Source organism: Coregonus lavaretus (genome assembly GCF_964263955.1).
Source record: "Coregonus lavaretus genome assembly, chromosome: 6".
NCBI classification, from domain to species: Eukaryota; Metazoa; Chordata; class Actinopteri; order Salmoniformes; family Salmonidae; genus Coregonus; species Coregonus lavaretus.
In genome coordinates this window covers 46,845,099-46,870,033 of record NC_139993.1, presented here as the reverse complement: position 1 = coordinate 46,870,033, position 24,935 = coordinate 46,845,099, and the positions used below count along the sequence as shown (strand labels likewise).

The following is a 24,935-nucleotide window of genomic DNA, read 5'->3' as shown; positions in this document are numbered from 1 at the left end:
CCTCACTCTCTCCCTCTCTTTAGCAGGCTTTTGGCTTCTCCAGGCCTTTCACAGGAAGCTGTCTTCCACCAGCTCTGAGCCCAGAAACATCTCATCCAACAGGCTGATGTCCTCCAGGGTCTCTCCTTCTCTCTTGGCCAGCGTGAAGCTAGAGCCTGTCTCTATGGCACTCTCCTCAGATGTTTGAGAGCTACACAGGACAGAGAGGCACAGGTCAGTGTTACTAAACAGTTAATGGGCGTGATGGGGTATAGTATACAGGAGGAGACCATTAATTAAATATAAGGGTTATCTATCTCGTTTGCTGGATGTTTGCATTTGGTAAACAGAACTACCACATGTTATGGTATAAAACAGTGTTGTCAACCTATACCACATATTAGAATCTGAGAATTAAGATAGACATGTCTGAGATTGAGGTGGTAGCCTACCTGTGGCGGTTCCTCTTGCCGTACTCGTCATCAGACAGAGGGTCCAGGTCAGGGAGGGGGATAATGTAACCACTGTCAGAGCTGAGGCGCTGCTCGTCGAAGCCACTCTCCCTGTCTTTCGACTTGTCCTGATTCTTATAGGTGATCCCAATGTAGGCATCATCACCCTCCACCTGGACCCTGGTCACTGCTGGATGGTCACTCTTCAGGAACTCATGGCTTACCCTCTCGAAGCACTGCACAACAGAGCGAGAGCCCATTGAACATCAACCTATATAGGAGCATTGGATCATAATGTCTACAGTACCATGCAGAAAACTTTGCTATATGTCTAACCGTAAAAAAAAAAAAAAGAGTGCTGTGCATGTAAAGAAAATACTTTTGGCCTGGACTACTCAAGAGTTATTTACTGCTCTGGTACCTCACATACAGTACCTCCAAAATAGTAGCATCCCCTTCATAATCACAAAACATAAATCACTTCAAATCACAAATCAATCCTAAAACAGATTTATCAGTTGAACCCGTTGAACCAGTTGAACCAGCTGTCAGCGGTGTGTGTTCTCACTCAGTCAGCCTGGTGGTGATCTCCCATCCCACCCCACCCTAGCCCAGCCAACCCCAGCCTGAGGTGCTAAAACGGGAGCTAACTCCTCCACTCTCCTGGACCAGTAAAGCAGAGTAGTGGGGGAGGAGGAGGTTTGAGGTGTCATGTGTGGCGTGCTGTTTAATAGGCTCATTGTGGTTAGCCTAGCTGGTGGAGGGGAGGTGGAGGAGAGACCTGGGGCTGCTGCTGCTGCTGACTGTGTCATTATTGTGGTTGGGGCTGGCCACTGACCACCAGCTGGAGCATTAGCACTCTAATCATCGCCAGAGCTGGGCTTTAATACAACGGAAATGCACAGCACTCAGCGCCCACAGAAACACACTCAACTGGCAGAGCCCACAGAAACACACTCAACTGGCAGCATTGGGGGAAGTGGTTGGAGTTTGTGAGCCTGGTTTTAGATTAACTTCACTTTGTTAGTACTGTAGGACTATAACAGGCCCCAAGGCTAGGGGGAACGCACTGGCTAGGAAAAGTGTGAGAAAGGGATGGAGAAAGAGGATGGTTGAAGCACTTACTCCCCTCCTGGGTAAAAATAGGATAGGTCAGGTAAGGTAAAAGGGGGATGAGATTGATTAGAAAGGACAAGAAACGATAAGAGGGAGGAGTAGGTCAGGGTCAGGAATGAAAGACAGAGGGACATTAGAAAGCAGGTGTGAGGAACCCTGATAGAGGCTGTTAGGTCAGAGGTCATACTGTAGAGACACCCACCCTCTTGTAGCCGGAGGGCAGCAGTGAAGCCACACTCTCACTCAGGCTGAGGAAGGAAGGCCTCTTCTCAGGCTCACTGTTCCAACACTTTATCATCATCTCATACCTGGAGGAGGGAAAACACGCTATTTAAACAGAGAGAACAGGACAAACAGTACAGGGAGTGAAACGCCATGGTATAACAGTCATGTCATGGCATTGTATATCACAGTTTAGTACTGTGCGTTAGACATTTACAGCAGTAGTAGCATTCCATAGTATTTGCATGACGTATGGGAAAATGTTATCTGATCTAGTGTTTTAGAAAGTGTTTTGGCATAAAAAGTGTTTCAACAAAATGCACACAACAAAATGTATAATTATATAAAAAATATGTACATACACATCAGCGGGGGCGTGCTCAGGTTTGGCCATCCTGTAGCCACTCTTGATCTTGTTGTAGAAGCTGGAGTCCACTACCATCCCTGGGTATGGGGTGCCACCTTTAACACAAACACACTGCAATCAGTACACCAGCAAACACCAGTATCACTGTCAACACACTGATCTGGAGTCAGATGTCTCCTTAACATGCTTCTGAAGATGTGTCTCTGTCACAGATTTGAGGTCAGCTGAGCCTCACCTAGAGAGAAGATCTCCCAGAGGAGGATGCCGTAGGACCAGACATCACTGAGAGTGGTGTACATATTGTCAAAGATACTCTCAGGAGCCATCCACTTCACTGGCAGGAAGGTCTATGGTCAACACACACAGCAGATGGATCAAATACACTGCACTCACATAACGGACACTACAATAGTGGAATATAATGGAGTGCTAACATGAACAAGCAGGATACATGTCTATGCTTAGGGCACACAAACAGCCAGTATGGTCCTAGAGAAATACTCACACTGCCTTTGGAGACATAGTTGTTGTCATGCATGATGTCTCTGGCCAGGCCAAAGTCACAGATCTTCACTATCTTCCCCTGAGAGAGCAGGACATTCCTGGCAGCTAGGTCTCGATGCACACACTGCACCGCAAAACAGACACACAGAGAATGAATTCAATCACTCATTCAGCATTTAATGAATCTCAATTCAAAGAAACCATTTGTATGTTCTCCCTTTTTTTTAAATTCTTTCTTTCCTCCTCATGTTTTACAGGGTGGCTTTATATCAACAGGCCAGCCTAAGAGACGGCCTTGACTGACCACTCCTGACCAGGGGATATTCAGGGATAATAACTAGGAGGCTGTATGAGGAGCTTATAGCTTCTTTGTACCCAGTGTAATTCCAGCCTACTGGGTGTTCTATATAAAGACCTGGCCTGTCTCCTGAGCAGTGAGCTCAGCCTTCACAGGGCCGCTTATCACAGAACCCCTGATTTAGCCAACCTCTTGGCTTTCACAGCTGTCATCAAGCACAACAGCAGCCCACAACCTGCCTGCCATCATTACCGTGGTTACCACTGGAACATGCAGACGGCAGGGTTGACGTGGCAACCGACCCACTCCCTGCTGTGTACCAATAGAGGTCAGAACAAGCTTGCCAGTGGCACAAGCTTCTGCTAAGCCAATGGAATCATGTGACCATCACTTCCTTCCTTCGTTGCAAAGTCAGGCCATTAAAAGATGGCTATGGTATCCTAGGCTCATTTCTGTACCTCTAGTTGATATCATCTGTACATCCCCTTGGTCTCTACTGAGTTAGGTAAATCAGCTTTAAGTTTTCTTGCACCTTATTTGTGGAGAAATCTTCAAAATGTTGTTAAAGTTGATATGTTTTTTGTTTATTTTTACCTTTATTTTAACAGGGAAGACATATTGAGACCTAGGTCTCTTTTACAAATCTGCCCTGTATATACTACATAAATCATAAATATACACATTATACCCAACCTAAATACAGAAACACAGTCATGGGAAGCACAAATAAAACATCACAAATCATGCAGAAAAACTGTTACATTCCTCCACAAATAAGTCCCCAATCAATACTTTAAATTGCCCGAACAACACCAGAACATCAAGATGAAATGTACAGCCTGATGTTTTGGTGCCTCTAGGGCAATTCAGAAAGCTGATTGAGGACCGTATTACTGATGAATGCATTTGTTTTTTTATGACTGTGTTTTTCTTTCTTTCTGCTTGCATTTTGTATTTATATTTTATATTTTATGTAATTTATGTAATTCAGGGCTCATCTGTAAAAGAGACCTTGGTCTCAGAATAGCTATTGTATTGTATGACATTGGCCTGTTATCCCCAGCCACTGCACTGACCTAATATCATGTCCCACTGATCTCCATTCATTCCCAGCCCTTGGTCCCACTCACGTTCTTAGAGGACAGGAACTCCATGCCTCTGGCCACCTGGTAGGTAAAGCTGAGCAGGTCTGTGGTGCTGAGGCCCTCGTTGCCGTCCTCTGACAGCAGGCTGTCCATCTCATTATCTGGATCAGAAAAACAAACATATACAGACATTAAGCTTCAGTCTGTCTATGAGTGAGTGAATAAAGTGTGTGTTTGTATGTTTATGTGCATGTAAATATAGAACTGGCCGCTGTAACCTGGCTTTTCCTAATGGAAGGGAGAAATACGCATTATTATGTGTCTGCTACAATTACCCTTGCTATATAATTACAGGCTGGACCCCTCAACCAACCCAACCAGCGCTGACTAAAACCCTGCACTTCAGCCAACGCAAGCTGAGAGAGAGAGAGAGAGAGAGAGAGAGAGAGAGAGAGACTGTCCGACTGTGTACTCACCACCCTTCTGTGATGGTGGGTGGTCATATTCAGACCTCTGGATGTCGGAATACTTGGAGGCATCACTCATCTCCAGCATGGGCACGTACTGCGTGGTGTCTGCCTGCTTCATCTCCATGTAGTCCCCTTTACCACTCTCAAAGGACAGGATCACATAGCTGCAGGGAAGGAGGGAGGGAGGAGGTTGGTAGAAAGACAACAACAACCATGTTAGAATCACCATTCTCAAAGGACACCCAATGTATGTCCTGAGGTTCCCCCTACAGAGGGTGCGGTTGATGGTCAGGGTGGTAGAGATTAAATCATGGTGTGGTCACTCTGAGATGTGGTCATTGTGAGTCATCCGTCAACACAGATCAGCAGAGTAGAGAGGAGCAGGCAGGCCTAGTGTTTCCCCCATGCTCGTCTGGACAGAGACCATTAACAGGTACCCAAACAACAGTCATGTGATTAGGCTGAAAGCCGAGCACCACTTCAGACACAGATTTGATTAGTGGAAGACGACAGACGACCTCCTCAGCCATGAGGAAGACTGGGGTAGGGTTACGTTATGTTACTGAGAGCCTGCAGTAGAATGCTGCGTCAATGAGACAGAATGACTGAGTGGGGGAGAGGGGAGCAGGGACTGAGGAGGGGGACACACGACATAGGGGGTGTGTGTGCAAGCGTGCGTGCTAGTGCATGTGTGTGTGCGCGCCCGTGCCTGTGCGTGTCCGTGCCTGTGTGTGTCCGTGTGTGTGTGCGCCCATGTGTGTGTGTGTTTCTGCAGCTGATCCTATGTCTCTTTACCTCCTGCTGCTCTCATCTGCAGGGTTGATGCCAAAGATGTCCAGGTCTTTCTTGGTCTTCTCTGGGTGCAGGCTGAGGAAGTTCTCTCTGTTCTTGTGCAGGTAATTGACCAGGTCTCCATAGAAGCAGTACTCAGTGATGATGTAGGTGGGGCCTGCATGGGAACAGAGCAGAGTGATAGAGACACAAGCGTCAGTCTGCTGGCTAAACTTATCAGAGGCTCATAAAGGCTAAAAGCTACGCCAAGAGGGCAAGCCTTTATACTCATAAAAACACTATTAAAATACCACACCCACCATCGGCCCAGAGGAATGGCAACTGCCTGTCTTGGCTGTCAAAACCATATGTGTGTGTGTGAGTGTGTGCATATCTGCAGTGGTGGAAAAAGTACCCAATTGTCATCCTTGAGTAAAAGAAAAGATACCTTAATATAACATGACTCAAGTAAAAGTGAAAGTCACCCAATAAAATACTACTTGAGTAAAAGTCTAAAAGTTTTTGGTTTTAAATATACTTAAGTATCAAAAGTAAATGTCAAAGTATAAATAATTTAAAATCCCTTATATTAAGCAAACCAGACGGCACCATTTTCTTGTTTTTGAAATTTACAGATAGCCAAGGGCACACTCCAACACTCATCATTTACAAACAAAGCATTTGTGCTTAGTGAGTCTGCCAGATCAGAGGCAGTAGGGATGACATGGGAGGTTCTCTTGATAAATGCGTGCATTGGACCATTTTCTAGTCCTGCTAAGCATTCAAATTGTAACGAGTATTTTTGGGTGTCAGGGAAAATGTATGGAGGAAAAAGTACATTATTGTCTTTAGGAATGTAGTGAAGTAAAAGTAGTCAAAAATATAAATTGTAAAGTAAAGTACAGATACCCCAAAAAACGACTTAAGTAGTACTTTAAAGTAGTTTTACTTAAGTACTTTACACCACTGTATATCTGTAAGTGTGTGTGTGTGTTTGTGTGCAGTCACCTGACTTGGTGCAGGCCCCCAGCAGGTTGACGATGTTGAGGTGAGGGCCCAGGTGAGTCATGATCTTCAGCTCTGACATCAGGGCCTGTTTCTCACTGGAGCGGGCCGTGGCTACAACGCGAAACAGAAAAACAATAAATCAACCTTCAATCAATCACACCGCATCTATCGGTCCATCACACACAATCAATTAATCATTAACAAGATCCATCAATGACTGCCATTGTTTCATCAATCACAACGTAAGCTGTCTGTGGTCAACTCAATAGCTGTCTGTATAGCTGTCTATAGTCAACTCTATAGCTGTCTGTGGTCAACTCTATAGCTGTCTGTGGTCAACTATAGCTGTCTGTGGTCAACTATATAGCTGTCTGTGGTCAACTCTAGCTGTCTGTGGTCAACTCTATAGCTGTCTGTGGTCAACTCTATAGCTGTCTGTGGTCAACTCTATAGCTGTCTGTGGTCAACTCTATAGCTGTCTGTGGTCAACTCTATAGATGTCTGTGGTCAACTCTATAGCTGTCTGTGGTCAACTCTATAGCTGTCTGTGGTCAACTCTACAGCTGTCTGTGGTCAACTCACGTTTCAGCATCTTCACAGCCACCTTCATGACGGGCTGGGAGCGGCTGAGTCCGTATGCAGTTCCCTCCACCACCTTCCCAAACGCCCCAGAGCCCAGGACACGACCTGCAGACACAGCAGACATGGCACATGATCAGTTAACATGGAGGGTAAACAAATACACAAACATAGACAGACAGGCAAACACACACACACACACTCTCAAGCATTGACTCTATGCACACACACTGGACTCTACCCACAAACTCACACATACTCACACTGACACTCCAACACACACATACCTACACACAGTACATATGCCCACACACACACATAACATGCACACACATGCATACTGACGCCACACACACACACTTTCACACTCATCACATACGCTGTTACCTAGTCACTTGACCCCTACCTATATGTACAGTACATAGCTACCTCAATTACCTCGTACCCTGCACATCGACTCGTTACTACTCCCTGTATACAGCCATGTTATGTTCACTCGTTATTGTTATTCACTCTGTATTTATTCCTTGTGTCACTATTTATATTTTATATATTTTATGTTTATCTTGAACTCTGCATTGTTTGAAAAGGACCCGTAAGTAAGCATTTCACTGTTAGTCTACACCTGTTGTTTACGAAGCATGTGACAAATAAAATACGATTTTATTTGACACACACGTCTGCCTCTTCCCTCTCATCTGTGACTTCCCCAGTTCCCCAGTGAGTGAGATTCCCTTTGGTCAGTGAGTCACAACCCAAATCCAGGCACCATGTCCCAGCCTCCCCTGTCTGCCAGGCCAGATAGCCTTATCACATCTTCACTTCAAAGACCAGAGGGAGACATCCAGACCACAGCCTGACCAGAACACGACCACGGTGATGTGACACTCTGACCAGAACATGACCACAGTAAGACCACAGAGAGAGGAAGCAGTGCAGTCGGCTCTCACCCAGTACGAGCCCATCGCGAGAGAACTCCCATCTGGAGTCATATGGCAGCTGCATGGGGTCAACGTAGATGTACTCATGACCATCAGGGCTCACTGACTCTATCACCCTCCAGCGGATCTCATAGCGAGGCTTCTGTAGGACAGAGGACATAGATAAACAGATCCATACATAGGCTTTAGAGCAGTGTTTCCCAACTCTGGTCCTCCAGTCCCCCCAACAGTACACATTTTGGTTGTATCCCCGGGCAAACATACCTGATTGAACTCATCGAGGGCTTGATAATTAGTTGACAAGTTGAATCAGGTGTGCTTGTCCGGGGCTACAATAAAAAGGTGTACTGTTGGGGGTACTGGAGGACCGGAGTTGGGAAACACTGCTCTAAGACACTTGTTAAAGTGTAGGTGGGTGATTTAATGAGTCAATGAGAGAATGAGTCGGCGAGTGAGTGAGCGAGTTTGTGCGTGTGTGAGGGGAAGTGGTGATCTGCTGTACCTGTTTCCAGATAATGACCAGGACAATGAGTGAGATGATGACAATGACCAGCAGCACCAAGACAGCAGCAGTTACAGGCAGCTCAGAGTGGGGGCCTGTTCAGGAGGAGAACCACCACACATACATGATATGGAGAGCACAACATGGAGAATGCCACAGAGAGAAAACAACATGGAGAAGTCAATGTAAGTCAATATGGGAATGTTAGTTTGATGAATTATCAACAACAAAAAAACATGAGGTAAAATATAGAGAACTTCATCATGGCAATCCAAATACTCTATTTAAATGGTTTAGTTCAGCATCGTGCCTCACACCCAATAAACCAAGCCAGTGGGGTCTCAGGATTATCAGGACCAAAAGGTCTGCTGAAGGGTTTAGGGAGTGGGGCGGGGTTGGGTTTGGGGCACAGCTGGAGCGGCCAAATGACCAAAGCTACCTGGGCTTTACTTTTCACAGTATAAGTATCCCAGGCTAACACACAGCTGCACAATGAAAGTCTGTGATCAGCTGCCCCACCACACACAATTTGCCCCACCACACACAATTTACCAGACAGCTGCCTCAACACTGACAGCCCAGCACAGTCTCTTCAATGCCTATCACACTTAAAGTGTCACAAAGGGACGCAACTACAGGAAGATACTAGCTATTAAAAGAGGAGACTATAGCAGGAAGAAAATATACTGTAGCAGGCAAACTAAGATACTGTACATCTAGTCACCACACTATGCCAACCATGTCTGTTGTACAGTGCCTATAGAAAGTCTACACCCCCCTTGGATTTCTTTTTTCTTATGTTAAAAAGTGGGATTAAAATGGATTTAATTGTCATTTTTTTGTCAACGATCTACAGAAAATACTCTAATGTCAAAGTGGAAGAAAAATTCTAACATTTTTTTAAGATTAATGAAAAATAATTAGATAAGTATTCACTCCCCTGAGTTAATACATGTTAGAAACACTGTTGGCAGCGATTACATCTGCGAGTCTCCTTGGGTAAGTCTCATGAGTGCTTTGCACACCTGTATTGTCCATTATTATTTTCAAAATTCTTCAAGCTCTGTCAAGGTGTTGGGGATCATGGCTAGACAGCAATTTTCAAGTCTTGCCATAGATTTTCAAGCAGATTTAAGTCAAAACGGTAACTTGGCCACTTCACTGTCTTCTTGGTAAGCAACTCAAGTGTAGATTTTGCTTTGTGTTGTAGGTTATTGTCCTACTGAAAGGTGAATTCCTCTCTCAGTGTCTCGTGGAAAGCAGACTGAACCAGGTTTCCTCTAGGATTTTGCCTGTGCTTAGCTCCATCCCGTCTCTTTTCATCCTGAAAAACTTCCCAGTCTTTGCCGATGTCAAGCATATCCATACCATGATGCAGCCACCACCATGCTTGAAAACAAGGAGGCAGTTACTCAGTGATGTGTTGTGTTGGATTTGCCCCAAACATAAGGCTTTGCATTTAGGCCAAAAAGTTTATTCCTTTCAGTGTTTTTTTGCAGTATTACTTCAGTGCCCTGTTGCATACATATGCACGTTTTGGAATATTTGTATTCTGTATATTTGTATTCTTCTTTTCACTCTGTCATTTAGGTCATTATTGTGGAGTCACTACAATGTTGTTGATCCATCCTTCATCCATTACAGCCATTGAATTCTGTAGCTAATTTAAAATCACCAATGGCCTCATGGTGACATCCCTAAGCAGTTTCCTTCCTGTCCTCCAGCTCAGTTCAGAAGGACGACTGCATCTTTGATGTATCTGGGTGGTTTAATACATCATCCACAGAATTATTATTAACTTGACCATGCTTAAAGAGATATTCAAAGTCTGATTTGTTATTTTTACCCATCTAACGATCACTGCCCTTCTTTATGAGGCTTTCGAAAAGCTCCCTGGTATTTATAGTTGAATCTCTGCTTGAAATTCAATACTTGACTGAGGGACCTTACAGATGTTATATGTATGGGAGACAGAGGAAGGTGTAGTCATTACAAAAACATGTCAACCTTTATTATTTCACACAGTGAGTCCATATAACTTATGTGATTTGTTAAGCCAAGTTTTACCTCTGAACTAATTTAGGCTTGCCTAAACAAAGGGGGTGACTACTTATGCAACAACTATTTTAGTTATTTAATTTGTATTAATGTGTAAAAATGTGTAGTATTTTCTTTTCACTTTGACATGGAGTATTCTGTGTAGATACATGTCATTTTTTTACAATTAAATCCATTTCAATCCTACATTGTAACGCAGAAGAATGTGAAAAAAAGTTAATCGGGTGTAGACTTTCTATAGGCACTGTAACTGAGAGAGGAGGTGTGTAAGTGTGACTTTGTGAGTGTATGTCTCACCTTGTGACACCAGCTTGACCTCCCTGCTGACGACGGCCATCTCGTTCCTGGCCAGGCAGCGGACGGCCAGAGTGTTCTCAAGATGCACGAAGATCAGCTGGCTCTTCAGCTGGTTGTCCTGATCAAAATGTGCTTCCACAGTGACATCTGTGTCGTTGGTAGGCAGGGGCACCCACTGAGACGAGTCGTTGGCACAGCTGGACAGGGTAGGAAGAAAGTGTAAAGACCTTTTACCATTACATTGTCACATTGGGCATAGCAGCATATGAAGTGGCCAGGTAGAGGTGAACAATGTACAGTAGTAGGTGTATGTGAATTTTAAGGAAGAAAACTGGCTATTGTCGGAGTGAAAGAGAGAGAATGGAGAGATGAAAAGGAAGAAGGTGGGGTTGTGAGAGGGTATCCTTACTGTTTTATGTTCTTGCAGATGAACCACTCCACCTCAGGAGTGGGCATGCCTCCAGCGATACACACTACAGACTGGCCTGAGTCTGAGCCATGGTGGACGTCCATCAGGTCCACGATGACTGCGGGTACTGGACACAGACAGAGAGAGAACAGGGGCTCAGACCACAATACAGAGAGAGGAAGAGAGGAAGAGAGAGAGAAAAAAGAGAAACAGAGAAAGGGGGTCAAAGAGAGAGGGTCCGAAAGTTATGGGAGTATGGGACCACTGGTGTCAGTGAGATAAAGGTAAATGCAAATTGAGGGGTTGGAGCATTCCTCTGCCTCACCTTTGACCTGCAGGCTGAAGCTGTGGCTGTGGGTGTGGTTCCCGTTCTGCACTCTGATGGTGTAGTTCCCACTGTCCTCCTCCTTGGCCCGGATCAGGGTCAGAACACTCTGGTACCTACAGAGACAAAACACCATGTATGGTTACACTCTAATCTCATGTGCTCGCTGTTAAGTCTGTCACGAGAGACTAGTTCCACTCTAACATCTCACAACACCAGACCTTAATAATAGACATCTGAACATCCTAGGTGAACTGGGAACCTGTTATAAGCCACAGAGTTTAGTGTGCAGGACAGTGGTATATCCTATCTCTTCAGTCAGTGTTGAGTCATGTCAGAGGAAGTCTCACCTGGTCTCGTTGAGCTGCTGGAGGCTGGTGGTTATCTCAGCCGCCACGTAGTTGAGGGGGAGGCCATCTTTGAGCCATGTGAGCTGGGCGCTGGGGAAGGAGTCAATGTCGGCCCGGAACTCTCTGCTCTCATCCAGCTCTGCTGACTCCTGAGAACTAAATGCAGGGTGCAGCGACACAAATGGGCTCTCTGTCAGGACAGAAAATGGAGAGAGAACCATTAATAAAATATGTACAGGTCACAGCTAGTTAGAACAATCTACCAGTTCAAGCAAGATGATAAACCAAGATTATTGCCTTGTTACTAAGTTAATAAACAGTGACACAAACGTACCATAGACAGTGATGGCCAGCTCCTTGGTCTGGCTCTCATTGCTGATGATGTCAGTGATGGAGCAGGCGTAGATGCCGCTGTCTTTGGCTGAGGCCTGGGGGACAGTCATGATGTACTGGATCTCCTGGTCCCTCTTATTCTCACGCACCGACTTCAAGCCACGGTTCGCCTGACACACACACAGGACACACACACAAGTTAGACCCATTTTAATCAAACAAACAAATGCATTTTTAAATGAATCAATTAATGTGCTCTCCAAGAAGAGAGTAATAACTACAGTATATACAGTATGTGCTGTTGTTTACCAGTTTTCCAGGGTACTTCCAGTGGTCTTCCAGTATCTCAGACCCCCGGGCCACACAGGAGACAGTGATGGTGTCTCCCACCAAGAGGGCAGTCTTCTGAGCCTTCAGCTCCACATGCAGCTCTAACCCCCCTGCCCAGCCATGGACGATGTACTCCTCACTGAGATGCTCCTCTCCATTGATGAGGGCCTTGCAGACGTAGGTTCCTGCGCTGAAGAAGCCCACGGCTCCCCTCTTGCTGTCGTAGACCATCATGGGCACGGCCTGCTGGGTATCAGTGTTGACCAGGGTCACATTGGCACTGGGGTCCGACACGCGACACTGGATCTCCATCTCATCGTGACCATTCAGGACGTGGTTGCCAAAGGGCACCAGAGAGGGGACGAAGGGCACCTCTGGATCTGAGGGGGTGAGAAGAGGGCATAGTAAGTTTCTAATTATTCAAACTTCTTCCATAGATTTAACTCCAACACCACAGTGCTGTCTTCCCTATACCTGGCACATATATGTAGATGCTGCTGTCCTCTCCCTCCTCAGTGGAGTTCCCTCCGTTGTAGAAGCAGGTGTAGAAGCCAGTGTGGGCTGCAGTGGCATTCTCTACGGTAACTGTCGTGACGAACAGGCCGCTGTTGTCCTCATCGGTCTGCTCTGATTGGTAGACGGGCATGTCCCAGGCCAGCTCGGCCTCGCCCCTGCATGTCAGCGTGAAGGGGGTGTGGAGGGGAACAACCATCTCCTCTCTCTGGGGGAACAGCACCGGGGCTGAGGCTGGCTGGAACAGTACTGGGCCTGAGGCTGGAAGGCACACACAGGCAGACATATGGTCAAATTTAGGATGATCCTGAGATAAAACACGCACACTGACACATTCACAATTCCTAACACATTTGAACACATAGAAACATAAATGCATGTTCACACGCATTTTCACTTGGTTTGAGGTTTTACTCACCTTTCACTTTGAGGGTGAAAGAGAACTGGGCAGTGTGAGGGCTGCTGAGGACCATAATGGTGTAGTTACCACTGTCCTCCTCTAGTGGCTGCCGAAGAGTCAGAGTGCTCTGATACCTGAAAGATGGGCAGAGAACCACTTAGCTCAGTTCAGCACACACCATACAGAGCCAAAGCCACGCAAAAAACAGCTTTGCTATAAACAGATGTTATGATCTTACTGGTTGCCCTCCAGATGGCTGGTCTTGGTGAGGAAGTAGCTGTTCTCAGTGATGGCGATACCGTCTTTCATCCAGGTGACTTTAGGGGCAGGGAAGGCTGCAATATTGATGGTGAACTCTGTCTCCTCCATCATACTGACAAACTCCACCAATCCAATCCCACTGTGGTCCAACGTCACAAAGGAGTTCTCCTCTACAAAGAGAAGGGTGGAAAAGAGAGGGGAGCAGAGGGAGAGGTATAGTGATGAAGAGAAAGAGAAAGAAGAAAGAGAGAGTGATAGAGTTGGGACACAGAAGGAAGGATGAGAAACAGAAAAAGATCAATGTAATTCTGGCACACATCTGTTGAAGCAAACCCATAAAGCATTGGGGCTGTTGAAGCCCTCCCATAAAGCAGCCGTTCCCTCTAGCACGTCATACTGACACTGACAGGCAGGATGAATTAACTCTACGCCTTTATGTGAATTCAAGGAGACTACTTTTAAATACTTAATCCAAGAAGTATCAAATGGATCCCAAGTCATTTCTGTTTAATACATCTACAACTAAGTGGTATTGGTAGTAAATATTAATGCTGTTGAAGGATAGGCAATGTCTTGAGAGAAAATGTCTACAATGCATGGTTTGACTGGTAATAGATATTGCACATACACTACCGGTCAGAAGTCTTAGAACACCTACTCATTCAAGGGTTTTTCTTTATTTTTACTATTTTCTACATTGTAGAATAATAGTGAAGACATCAAAACTATGAAATAACACATTTGGAATCATGTAGTAACCAGAAAAGTGTTAAACAAATCAAAATATATTTTATATTTGAGATTCTTCAAATAGCCACCCTTTGCCTTGACAGCTTTGCACACTCTTGGCATTCTCTCAACAAGCATCATGAGGTAGTCACCTGGAATGCATTTCAATTAACAGGTGTGCCTTGTTAAAAGTTAATTTGTGGAATTTCTTTCTTTCTTAATGTGTTTGAGCCAATCAGTTGTGTTGTGACAAGGTAGGGGGGTATACAGAAGATAGCCCTTTTTGGTAAAAGACCAAGTCCATATTATGTCAAGAACAGCTCACATAAGCATAGAGGAAAGACAGTCCATCATTACTTTAAGACATGAAGGTCAGTCAATATGGAACATTTCAAGAACTTTGAAAGTTTCTTCAAGTACAGTTGCAAAAACCATCAAGCGCTGTGATGAAACTGGCTCTCATGAGGACCGCCACAGGAAAGGAAGACCCAGCGTTACCTCTGCTGCAGAGGATAAGTTCATTAGAGTTACCATCAACTGTTCAGAGGAGACTGCGTGAATCAGGCCTTCACGGTCAAATTGCTGCAAAGAAACCACTACTAAAGGACACCAATAATAAGAAGAGTCCTGCTTGGGCCAAGAAACACGAGCAATGGACATTAAGCTGGTGGAAATGTGTCCTTTGGTCTGGAGTCCAAATTGGAGATTTTTGGTTCCAACCGCCGTGTCTTTGTGAGACGCAGTGTGGGTGAACGGATGATCTCTGCATGTGTATTTCCCACAGTAAAGCATGGAGGAGGAGGTGATATGGTGTGCGGGTGCTTTGCTGGTGACACTGTCTGTGATTTATTTAGAATTCAAGGCACACTTAACCAGCATGGCTACCACAGCATTCTGCAGCGATATGCCATCCCATCTGGTTTGGGCTTAGTGGGACTATCATTTGTTTTTCAACAGGACAATGACCCAACACACCTCCAGGTTGTGTAAGCGCTATTTTACCAAGAAGGAGAGTGATGGAGTGCTGCATCAGATGACCTGGCCTCCACAATCCCCCGACCTCAACCAAATTGAGATGGTTTGGGATGAGTCGAACCGCAGAGTGAAGGAAAAGCAGCCAACAAGTGCTCAGCATATGTGGGAACTCCTTCAGGTGAAGCTGGTTGAGAGAATGCCAAGAGTGTGCAAAGCTGTCATCAAGGCAAAGGGTGGCTATTTGAAGAATCTCAAATATAAAATATTTTTTGATTTGTTTAACACTTTTTTGGTTACTACATGATTCCATATGTGTTATTTCATGTCTTCACTATTATTCTACAATGTAGAAAATAGTCAAAATAAAGAAAAACTCTTGAATGAGTTGGTGTTCTAAAACTTTTAACCGGTAGTGTATGTTCTCAAAATGAGTTTTTGATTGGCCATAAGGAGGTGAGAGTGTACCGAAGACAGTGACAGCCACCCTGTTGGCTCTGATCTCGCCACTGAAGTTGTTGGTGATGGAGCACTCATACACCCCACTATCCTGAGAGGTGGCTGCTGGGATACTGAGGGTGTATACCACTCTATCAGGCAGAGTCTGCTTCATCTGGACTGCATCCACAGCCTACATAGAGGAAAAAGATGAAGGGAGATGAAATACACCATAGACACACACACACACACATGCATACACATACACACCGTCTATACCCATCTCTAGGAAATAATATATCTTGTCTCTATGCTTTTCTCCACCTTTTTACAGGTTTAGTGTTTAATTCTGTATGTCGGAGCAGTATGCCTCTATATCGGTCTGTAAGCTGATGGTGAAAACACTTGCTGGTCCACAGGAGACAAATCAGGACCCCAGGGCCTTTAAATGCCTGTAATTGCAGCTGAGACCAAAGCCAGGAGTCAGGAGTCCGGCGCTCTTCTTACCCTAACTGTCTCTGGAAAAGGGCTTAGGAAACCCATCACTAAAACAGCCGCTCGGTCACAATGCGCTGTGGGGATTACTGAACAGTGCACACAAAGACATAGGTGCACACACACACACAGACTATCACTTCAGACAAAATATATATCCACTATCCACACTATCATTTACACTGGCACACAAACTTAAATTAACTAAATTATGCATGACTATACACATGAATGGACACACTCTCATTATCTCACATAAACATAACATGAACCTAACACACACTCAATGGTCAAACACATCCACACAGTTCACTGGGGTTACGAGGAGGTGGTGCGTATTAGTGATGCGCTGGTTGACTCATAATCCCCATGGTTATATCCGCAGGGCAGGCGGGTTTAGGGTAATTCAATATTGTGTGGATGAAGGGTGGGTGGGTTGCAGGCGGGCGGGTTTGAATAAAGAGAAAACAATACTTTTAAAAAATCCATAAATGTATCATTCTTGTGCAATTTATATCTATAGGCTACATTCAGGTTTTTCTTTCATTATTTTAGGCTATTTGGCATTAGTGCATAAGCCTAAACTTTAGGGCCTGACTGTATTTGTGCCAAATACAGTGCCTTGCAAAAGTTTTCATCCCCCTTGGCGTTTATCCTATTTTGCTGCATTACAACCTGTAATTTAAATGGATTTTTATTTGGATTTCATGTAATGGACATACACAAAATAGTCAAAATTGGTGAAGTGAAATGAAAAAAATAACTTGTTTCAAAAATATCTCAAAAATAAATAACGGAAAAGTGGTGCGTGCATTTGTATTCACCCCCTTTGCTATGAAGCCCCTAAATAAGATCTGGTGCAACCAATTACCTTCAGAAGTCACATAATTAGTTAAATAAAGTCCACCTGTGTGCAATCTAAGTGTCACATGATCTGTCACATGATCTCAGTATATATACACCTTTTCTGAAAGGCCCCAGAGTCTGCAACACCACTAAGCAAGGGGCACCACCAAGCAACCGGCACCATGAAGACCAAGGACCTCTCCAAACAGGTCAGGAACAAAGTTGTGGAGAAGTACAGATCAGGGTTGGGTTATAAACAAATATCAGAAACGTTTAAAAAATTGAAAGAATATGGCACCACAACAAACCTGCCAAGAGAGGGCCGCCCACCAAACCTCACAGACCAGGCAAGGAGGACATTAATCAGAGAGGCAACAAAGAGACCAAAGATAACCCTGAAGGAGCTGCAAAGCTCCACAGCGGAGATTGGAGTATCTGTCCATAGGACCACTTTAAGCCGTACAATCGACAGAGCTGGGCTTTACGGAAGAGTGGCCAGAAAAAAGCCATTGCTTGAAGAGAAAAATAAGCAAACATGTTTGGTGTTCGCCAAAAGGCATGTGGGAGACTCCCCAAACATATGGAAGAAGGTACTCTGGTCAGATGAGACTAAAATTGAGCTATGTCTGGCGCAAACCCAACACCTCTCATCACCCCGAGAACATGCTGTGGGGATGTTTTTAATTGGCAGGGACTGGGAAGCTGGTCAGAATTGAAGGAATGATGGATGGCGCTAAATACAGGGAAATTCTTAAGGGAAACCTGTTTCAGTCTTCCAGAGATTTGAGACTGGGACGGAGGTTCACCTTCCAGCAGGACAATGACCCTAAGCATACTGCTAAAGTAACACGAGTTGTTTAAGGGGAAACATTTAAATGTCTTGGAATGACCTAGTCAAAGCCCAGACCTCAATCCAATTGAGAATCTGTGGTATGATTTAAAGATTGCTGTACACCAGCGGAACCCATCCAACTTGTAGGAGCTGGAGCAATTTTGCCTTGAAGAATGGGCAAAAATCCTAGTGGCTAGATGTGCCAAGCTTATAGAGACATACCCCAAGAGACTTGCAGCTGTAATTGCTGCAAAAGGTGGCTCTACAAAGTATTGACTTTGGGGGGGTGAATAGTTATGCATGCTCAAGTGTTCTGTTTTTTTTTGTTTCACCCAAAAAAATATTTTGCATCTTCAAAATGGTAGGCATGTTGTGTAAATCAAATGATACAAACCCACCAAAAATCCATTTTAATTCCAGGTAAGGTAACAAAATAGGAAAAATGCCAAGGGGGGTGAATACTTTCGCAAGCCACTGTAGCCTACATGCCAATCGCCAAATGCTTTTGGGAACGGGCAGAAAAGGTTAACATCGATCTAAGCAGGCAAATAGGATCATGTCTGAGATTTATTCAAGAAGCGAAAAGCTGTGAAGTGGAGAGTTGAAAATAAAGAAAAGGGAGTGTCAGAAAAGTTTGGGAAAGATTTGGTGAAGTGGTAAAAGAGGATGATAGCAGTGCTGGCAATGTTATGTGTAATGATTGTGAGGTGCTACACAAATTCGACAGTCACAAGACGGGGACTTCAAATAGGCCTATGGCACGTCAAGGGAACTGTAGCCTACTGTTCAGATGGGTTAAATGAAAACTGAAAGTCTATAACCTCTCTGACTGTAAGTCTATAACCTCTCACATAGACTAAATATTAACTCCTGCAGAATTAAGCATTTCTTGCTGGAAAATGATACACCAAATGTAGGCAAAATTGTGACTCTAGAACAGGAGTGTAGAAATATTCTTGATTTATTTCAGCATCTTGAGAGAATACGAATGTGCAGTTAGATACCGTCTGTAGAGGTGCTATCTTTATCAGCATCACAAAAGCTGATAGTATTTCAACCACATAAAATATGCATCCAAGCCAAACTGAAATCTTATCAGAAACGTGTTGGGTCATTTTCACAGCTTTTATTTCCTTACAACCAGTCAAACAGATTTGGAAATTTTACACAGAAAATCTTTCCCTTTTTTTCTGTTATTGCATTTTCTCTAACTGAGGCTGTTCTGAGGGAAAAAGGGGGGATTTGGACAAATCTTTTTGCCCGCACTAAATCTTTTTTTTATTCTGATTTTACAGGGTGTGCTGCAGCACCCCTACTTCGCGCGGCTATGGGGGGTGAGGCCTTGCCTGTTTCCTGGGGTGGAGCCACTGCTGCTGGTAGGGCAGTCCTGGAGGGGCAACACAGGTGATGTTGAAGGGTTCCCCCAGTCTCACTGCCTCTTCGCTGGCCTTCACCTCCACATGGACGTTCTCCATCTCTGTACAGACCACCAGGGTAGGGAGGAGCAATACGGTCAACAGGGACAATATGGTAATCTACAGGCCTCTGCATGGTCATCCCCCTCTCTGACTTCACTGCAGGCTGATGCCATCACATCCTCAGTGTCTGACTACAACCCTGTGAAGTCATCTCCCCCGGTACTAATGACATGATGTCATCTCTCTCATGCAGTGAGACCACCTCATCTCTCTCTCTCACACACACACACACACACACACACACACACACACACACACACACACACACACTCTCAGTAGTAAACAAGCCCAGGGTGTTAATAGCTGGCCTCAATATCATCCCCTTTCTGGGCCTAGTGCTTATTCAATCACTTATCTGTTGCTCTAAGGCATGAAAAAAACGATGACAGCTTTTTTAACCAAAGTGATATTAAAACTAAGCAGCAGAGCCATTTGTCATCAAACAAATCATGAACATCTGGACTCCTTACGTTTGTTGGCCTCCACAGTGTAGGTGTCACTGGTCATTGTCACGCCATTCACGGTGGTCTCACAGATGTACAATCCAGCATCCAGGTTGCCAATGAAGCCGATCTTGTTCTCATAAACTGCGTCCACCTCTACTCCACTGGGAGCACTCTTTAGGACGACCAGGGAGTGAGGGTCTGACACCCTGCAGGGGATGATGGTTCCATTGGGATAGACTGGAACTAGCAAGCTATCTGGCTCCTCAGGCACAAATGGAATCTCAGGATCTGAGCAACATGGCAAGAACAGGGTTGTTTGGTCAAAAAGCTATGAATATGGGAATTAATAGAATAGAATAACAGAGTATGGATATGACAAACAATTTTACCATATTTACCTGGGACGAAAACGTATATGAAAGCATCATTGTCAACGCCATCCTCCAATTCATCGCCCTCTTTGTCTTGATATTTGCAGGTGTAAATTCCGGTGTGTGTCACAGAAGCGTTGTAGATGAAGAGCGTGGCCGTGTAATATCCAGGCAAAACAAATGTGTCATCTGGTAGGGGCTCGACCCAAGCAACGTTCCTTTTACCGGTGCAGCTGATGTTGAACACGGAGAGCGGCTCGAGAACAAACTCATCTTCAGTTGATACAATGGTCGGTGGGGCCAGCCCGCGGGTAACTAATAGAAAAAACAACAGTTCACTGAATGTCCATAGTGTTATCAATACAAAACATTGGACAGGTTTGTTTATTTAACCGTGATGTCGGAAGGAAAAGGCAAGTTATGTGCGCACGCAGATTATGATCAGGTGATAAGAACCAATAAACGATTTTACTTATTTAAATGAGTTTCTTACCTGACAACAACCCAAACAAGACAAACACAATGATGAGACATGTCTTCATTTCATCCATGGTCACGGATGGTTAATTCTGCTGGAAGAGTTGAAATACTTGCACGTCAGACATGGTTCCACCAGATGTTGCAAAAACAACACCAGTATCTGTCTAGGTTAAGTGAAAATGTGTTGATTTATGGGGGAAGATACCCCTGTCTCCACTACCTAAGCCTTTTGGAAAACATTACAATTTAATCAATTAAAATCAATAGAGGGACTTTTACTGCTCCAGCACAGCAGTAAAACTGACTGGCTTTCTCCTGTCTCCAACTGTAGCCTATTGTGGCACACCAGGTCTTGTAAAGCGCACATTGAGTCATCTTGATGAGCAGGGGTGGTGATTGCACTGGTTTGGTCTCAGAAGACGTTTATAAAAACGTTGGACATGGTTGAATCAGCATAGTGGCGCCAACGTCAATTCTTTGCCTAGAGGAGCTGGAATTCAATTCAGGCACTGAAGTCGCTAGGGGGCGACATCGTTCACGTTTTGCCTGCATCAAGCAGTCATCTGCGGTCTGTAACTTCTTTCTCCAGCAGGAAAGTTACATTGTTGTTTGTCATGTCGCCGGAAATGGAATAGCCTATTTCTGTGGCAATGGCAAGTACAGGCCTAGGCTACAAACTTGCCAACTGTATTAGGCTACTGTATAAGCCTATAGATCTATAGAAATTGTGCAGTCTTTCTCTTCTTGTTGCTTAGATTTCTTTTAATTTGGCCTTCTCTATTTTCAGTTTAATTTACTTTTTTAGTATTGTAATCTAGCAGCATCAATCAACACAAATGATAAGCACTACAAACGCTTTCAAGTAGAATCCAAACAGAATTCCAGGATTGATTATGATCTTTCAGATAATAAATATGTTTGCATCTTGACTTATTCACTGCAACTGAAAATCTAGACATGGTTACCATACGCTTGCATACCAAGCAACTCGACCCAACTAACTTTTTACGCTGTTAAAGAACTCATCCATCCAAGTTTAATTGTGCTTCCTGTCATGGGTCTGTGGTCAACAGACATTCCCCTGGTCCGAGTGTTATCACTCTGTCTGGTGCGCGGGACCCTGTGTTCGGACCCTGGATTCCATAAACGCATGAGCGGAGAGAGACGCAACTCTGAAAACTTTAAAAACGTTTATGTACCTACCAGTTTTACTCTAATCTATTCAATAGAAACAATTAGTTTAAACGTAATTAGTGACTATAGGATAATTATGTTAAATTATCTTCTAATTCTAATCTCCAATTGGCTCGATTAAAATACATTATTTTAATCCATAATCAAAATCCCTATTGTCTCAAAACAGTTTGCTGCTACTTTTAACAGTGTAGGCCTAAGTGAGTCATATGTGGTAGTCTGCTCTATCTCATCCGGGACAGGCTAATTATCCCTGGCAAACCAAACCCAGGGTTAGAGAGGGACTATAATGAAGAGACCCCTCTCTGAAGAGAAGTCTGTATGACAAACATTCGCGTGGGAATCCTGACTAATACACTTTGACACGTTTGCGCATATCGTTGTTTCAACTGGCTCCTTTGGGGTAAGGGATTTTGTATTCCAGCCGGGTGTGCAAATGTAGGGCTTGTCAGTCTTCCCGTCCTTTTCTCGCCCACACCAAACACTACAGTCCCAGCAAATGTGCAGCCTGCCAAAAGCTCCTTTCTGCTGGGCTTGACACTTTGGAGCAACAGCTGAGAGAGGGTTGTTCAACTCACTGTCCTCCACAGACACTTAAACTGTTAAATTCAATCCCCCATGTGCAGAATTGATTTCCATGAGAATATAGCAGAGAGATGTCTAAAGATAGCAGGATGGTAGGGGCATTGGGGCAAGCAAACAAAAAAATGTCCAAGGCAGTGAGTTTCACTGATGGAAAACTTTAAAAGTTGTATCTAACTTGACCGTTACATTCGTGCAGCGCGCAACTCTATTCTATTGCAATCTTAACACATATGCATACATATTTTGTGCATATTATATTAGCCATCATTAAATTGTAGGCTAATTATGAATAATTGTATTGGTGGCAAATGTAGGCTATTTGCATTTTGTTGTCTGGTGCACTGAAATTACATCCAACCAAGAATGGGGTCCACTCTATAGGCTACTATACTTTTTTTAGTGGGTCAAAAAGAAAAGACCCTTCTGTCTACTGTTGAATTCCCTTCGGCTACAGCCTGCGTCCAATCTCAGCAAGCAAATCGCTAGGCACAATATTCCATTTAATTCCACACATTCTAAGCGCAATAACGAAAACAACTTGAAATCCAATTTCCAATGTGTTTTCCATTAGATGGCAAGGCAGGCAGCAGCATCCCACAATGGACCCTCAAACCTAGAGGTGACACCTCCAGCTGTGAGGCCGAAATTGAGCGCTTTTATCCAGCGGAGTCAGCGATATCTCTCCGTTAGGCATCCGGAGGTGAGACCATATGTTTCATGGAAAACTGAATCCCGTTCAAATCATAATGCATTATGCATAACCCATAGCCTGCAAGCTAATGCATCTTCAAAGTTTCATGAAGTTTGGTGAAACGTTTCCTCGTAATGAAAGCCCCCAAAGTGTGATGGATGGATCCGGTCAGATTAATAATTTCTTCTCGGTAAAGGTTTTCACAATATGGTGCCATCCTAATAAGAAGCTAGGCTATTTCGTGATTATTCACTAAGGAGGAAAAATTGAACTAGCCTAAAAGCTGTGCAGTTGGATAACCTTTTCATTTTTGCACATTTGAAATTCTCTCAATTAATAGGCGTATTGATAAAATAAATTTTGCAAAAACAAATAATATTTGCTAATTTGTTTTAAATACAAACCTCTTAAATTCCGATTGGATTATGTGTCTTGATTATAAATCCCAATAGAATGAAATCAGGAGCATAAAAGCGCTCTGGTCGGCTCAGTTAAGGCTCTACTCAATTGTGTTGCAGTGGTAGTAATCCAATGGCCACGATCCTTCACAGTGAGAGCTAGCATATGTGCGCCCCTCCGTCTGCGTCCACGGCCGCGCTCACAATGCGCTTGAGCTACAGCGACCAGTAATTGATTCAATGTTACAGCCCATCCTTTCCAAAAAACTAATCATCTGGCTCAAAGTAAATAACTCTCAGGAAATGACCCCCCTCTCCTCCCCTCCAGGAGGCTCCAGCGCTGGGGTTCCTTTCAAAATAAAAGTCCTGTTTTCTCAGTGCGACTGGAGCGGGACACATATGTATTTGCTGGGCAGTGATGTAGGAAAGAGGGACGAGAAATAACTGCAGAGAAATCCGATATCGAGCGTATTTTCAAAGAAAAGCAAACGATATAACTTATCAAGCGAAATTTAACGATGTTTTCAAATAGATTAATGCATTTCACCATTGCGCAAATACACAAAGGAAACACTAAAATGTACAAACAAATGTTGTTTCATGAGTTATTAAGATATAATGTATTTGCCTTCTTATAAACATAGGCTATTGTTCGTATACACATATAATTATATAGTAACAATACCCGAATGGAGTTTTGTTCCAACATTAGTGCTCTGTTCATTGGCACTTTTCAAAACCTGAAACTTGGGAACATGAACGTCCAAGCCTCCATTGCCCACAGGGGGCGCTCCAACACCACGCACTACACAAGTCAACAACATACAGACTTCACCAAGAGGGAGGAATTTCCAGTCATTCTTATTTTTGGGGCAATTTCTTATAAAGAAAAACGGATAAATGTTACTTATGTTTGTTTGTTGCCCGTTTTGGCACACTGTTTCCTCTGTTGTTTGCCGACTTTATGAAGGTGTTTTGTGACCCCAGTCCCTCTCCCCCGGCCCTGAGGCTGTCCTAACAGCCACACCAGCCTGGGATAAAGAGTCTTTATGAATTACCTATCTCACTGCACTCAGCGATGTGGAGCCAGGTCAGCCGACCAGTCCGGTTTTCATGGAGCGGAGCCCCGGGGCTGACCACCCCCAACCCCTGTCTCCCAACCCTTATCTCAGCGGCACTTCCAGCGGTGCCCGGCCCGTCCCGCAGCGCACCCATTGCAGAGAAACACAACTCTCCAGCCGCTTAGCGCGATTACTTCCACATGTTCCCTCAGCCGAAGCGCGCAAAAGAACAGTGTCCCTTGTTCTCCAAACAAAGTATTCCAATTTTAGTGCCTCAAACTGGTAGAGTTCCTTACTGAAGGCTCTCCTCTTATTTTACCCTCTACAACAACACATTCATTAGATCATT

General features: G+C 44.3%; 1 protein-coding gene across 1 annotated transcript in view; it reads right to left on the bottom strand.

The window, feature by feature from the left end:
• The window catches only part of LOC311130209 (platelet-derived growth factor receptor alpha-like), a 24,352-nt gene extending 660 nt beyond the window's left edge, over positions 1–23,692 (bottom strand). The window contains exons 1-28 of the mRNA XM_084162908.1: positions 23,532–23,692; positions 20,671–20,749; positions 20,205–20,492; positions 19,831–20,094; positions 19,229–19,359; positions 15,740–15,902; positions 13,548–13,740; positions 13,328–13,443; positions 12,871–13,170; positions 12,376–12,776; positions 12,068–12,236; positions 11,734–11,923; positions 11,384–11,499; positions 11,059–11,185; positions 10,650–10,846; positions 8,295–8,389; positions 7,802–7,934; positions 6,855–6,959; positions 6,273–6,383; positions 5,289–5,442; positions 4,500–4,657; positions 4,069–4,184; positions 2,642–2,764; positions 2,372–2,483; positions 2,132–2,231; positions 1,750–1,855; positions 432–667; positions 1–190 (exon numbers count right to left, since the gene is read on the bottom strand). The exon at positions 1–190 is cut by the window's left edge and continues 660 nt beyond it. Of these exons, the coding sequence (XP_084019034.1) occupies positions 49–190; positions 432–667; positions 1,750–1,855; positions 2,132–2,231; positions 2,372–2,483; positions 2,642–2,764; positions 4,069–4,184; positions 4,500–4,657; positions 5,289–5,442; positions 6,273–6,383; positions 6,855–6,959; positions 7,802–7,934; positions 8,295–8,389; positions 10,650–10,846; positions 11,059–11,185; positions 11,384–11,499; positions 11,734–11,923; positions 12,068–12,236; positions 12,376–12,776; positions 12,871–13,170; positions 13,328–13,443; positions 13,548–13,740; positions 15,740–15,902; positions 19,229–19,359; positions 19,831–20,094; positions 20,205–20,492; positions 20,671–20,728 (4,404 nt within the window). The 5' untranslated portion in view covers positions 20,729–20,749; positions 23,532–23,692 and the 3' untranslated portion in view covers positions 1–48. The remainder of the gene's footprint in view (positions 191–431; positions 668–1,749; positions 1,856–2,131; positions 2,232–2,371; positions 2,484–2,641; positions 2,765–4,068; positions 4,185–4,499; positions 4,658–5,288; positions 5,443–6,272; positions 6,384–6,854; positions 6,960–7,801; positions 7,935–8,294; positions 8,390–10,649; positions 10,847–11,058; positions 11,186–11,383; positions 11,500–11,733; positions 11,924–12,067; positions 12,237–12,375; positions 12,777–12,870; positions 13,171–13,327; positions 13,444–13,547; positions 13,741–15,739; positions 15,903–19,228; positions 19,360–19,830; positions 20,095–20,204; positions 20,493–20,670; positions 20,750–23,531) is intronic.
• Between the last annotated feature and the right edge of the window lie 1,243 nt (positions 23,693–24,935).